The sequence below is a fragment of the Diaphorina citri genome, unplaced genomic scaffold (assembly GCF_000475195.1).
Source record: "Diaphorina citri unplaced genomic scaffold, Diaci psyllid genome assembly version 1.1 scaffold920, whole genome shotgun sequence".
NCBI lineage: Eukaryota > Metazoa > Arthropoda > Insecta > Hemiptera > Psyllidae > Diaphorina > Diaphorina citri.
In genome coordinates, this window is record NW_007378351.1 from 99,245 (window position 1) to 101,277 (window position 2,033).

The 2,033-nt window shown below is 39.7% G+C and overlaps 1 protein-coding gene and 1 long non-coding RNA gene across 2 annotated transcripts in view; one reads left to right on the forward strand and one right to left on the reverse strand.

Annotated features, from left to right (window-relative positions):
• The first annotated feature begins 331 nt into the window (after window positions 1–331).
• On the forward strand, window positions 332–1,332 carry LOC103513067 (small nuclear ribonucleoprotein F-like). The gene is made up of 2 exons (XM_008477878.3): window positions 332–523; window positions 822–1,332. The coding sequence occupies exon 2, from the start codon at window positions 832–834 to the stop codon at window positions 1,096–1,098; it is 267 nt and encodes an 88-aa protein (XP_008476100.1). The 5' UTR covers window positions 332–523; window positions 822–831; the 3' UTR covers window positions 1,099–1,332.
• The window catches only part of LOC113468996, a 3,266-nt gene continuing 2,174 nt past the window's right edge, over window positions 942–2,033 (reverse strand). The window contains exon 2 of the long non-coding RNA XR_003392551.1: window positions 942–1,340. This is a non-coding gene — a long non-coding RNA (uncharacterized LOC113468996). The remainder of the gene's footprint in view (window positions 1,341–2,033) is intronic.

The window sequence follows — 2,033 nt, forward strand, 5'->3', positions numbered from 1 at the left end:
TCGAGTAGCTTCAGGTTCCGCCATATTGTAATTGTATTGAGGGAAATGAAAAAAATGTTTCGTAATTTCTCCACTCATGTTTGTTGAATTTCCACATTTTACCCCCACTCCTGACGCAGAGTAAACGCCGCATCGATGCGGCGTAGGAATGAAAAACAGACCTCCTGGAAGAGGTTTGATTCGCGTGTGTAGCTACCTTCAGATCCGTTCACACGATCACCACCATGAAAAAAGTTGCTAAATCATTTCAACAATGCGATAACCTCACCAATGTAAACAACCAGCAACCAGGTTGCTTCATCGATTGCCCGCTTCTCACTCTAAAAATCCAAACATTTGATGTTTCGAATTTCCGACGTTTTTTGGAATTTTTGGACAAAATTTGAAATTTGCCGACTTTTCCGCCAATTAAGCCAATTTTGACGGAAAATTGGTATCAAGAGAAAGCTCACAACCGGAATCAAGCAGAAAATCTCATTTTCTAGTTACCAAGCTTTCCTCACCGTTCCTTTTCTGTCGACAGGTAAGTTTGTCTATAAATACAGCATTGGATAATTCCCTCTGCCAATGGCCTTGTTGTTAAGTTGTATCAAAATAAAATACTTCCCTCTCAGGAAATACTGGTCCCTTGTTCCCTGAAAAGAGCATTGAGGTAAACTTTATTCTAAATGGATGAGGTTCATTCTTGCTGGCTTTCTTTTATCCTGCCCTATCTTTTGGTTTTTGGACAAGACCTCCCCCCTCCCCATTGTTACAGTTCCCTTCATTAAACCTCTTGTTTGTTACAAAGTACTAAATTTTCACTGTTTCTTCCTCTTCAGATCTCTCACAATGTCTACCCCACTGCCATGTAATCCCAAACCTTTCCTCAACTTGCTCACTGGTAAGTCTGTCATTTGCAAACTGAAGTGGGGACACGAGTACAAAGGAATCCTAGTGTCCACCGATGGCTATATGAACTGTCAGCTGGCATCAACAGAAGAAATCATCGATGGACATTGTACGGGAAAACTCGGAGAAGTCCTGATCAGGTGTAACAACATTCTCTACATCCGAGGTGCGGAAGAGGGAGATGAAGAAGGAGAAATGAGGGAATAGAAAGTGATTTTCCATGTTCTTCCTTGTACATATTGTCATTCCTTAAATTGTAAGGTTCTTTTTTAATTGTAAGTGCAGTGTGTTTGTCTAGTACTGCACTTTCATTAATTTCATGCTTTACAAAAGTTATGATTAAATATTCAAAAAACAAGACTTCTAATTCTTAATAAAATGACCGTCTTCTGAACAAGCACAGATACTTGTCAAAATGTCCCAAGTTTGACCAAGATGAAGTAAAAGACCTGGTAGGCATGGGGGGGGGGGGGGGGGAAAAAACCCAAAACTATAGATACTTGAATCTGTTTACAACATTCTGGTTCTCTTTTTCTAGATGTATTTTTTACCTAAGGAACTATTGGTAGTCACAAAAGCCTGTAAAGAATGCAGATTTCTTTTATTTTTCTGAGTCTGTGTTGGAAGACTGGGAAAAGTGGTTTTCTGTTGAGAATATCCATGCTCTAGACGTGAGCTTTTAGGTGGTCTACCAGAATTGCGAACATGGCAAGTAGATAGTGGGCACTTTCTTCTTTTGCTATAGCTGTGGGTTGGACACCTATATGGTTCTGCCACCTTGTAAATTTCTTTTTATTAAGGGTCTACCAGCCCCATTGTATTTTCATTGTGTACGAAGCATAAAAACGCGAATTAGCGCCAGGTACGGAGGCCTAATTTGAGTAATTTCCAATGTGATCCATTTATGGATCACACCGGACATAGAGCACAACTATATTTTATTTTGCTGACACCAGAAGAAACTAAAACTAAGCATGATATGCTGCATCAAACCACGTAGAGTATAGGTCTCCAATATAATCCATGTTTGTATCACAGGCCTTAGATTGAAGGAAGTCTCGTGATACAAAAGTGGATCACACCGTACCACCAGCATAGTGACTGTGATACAAAAATGGATCACATCGTACACAATGTGTTAA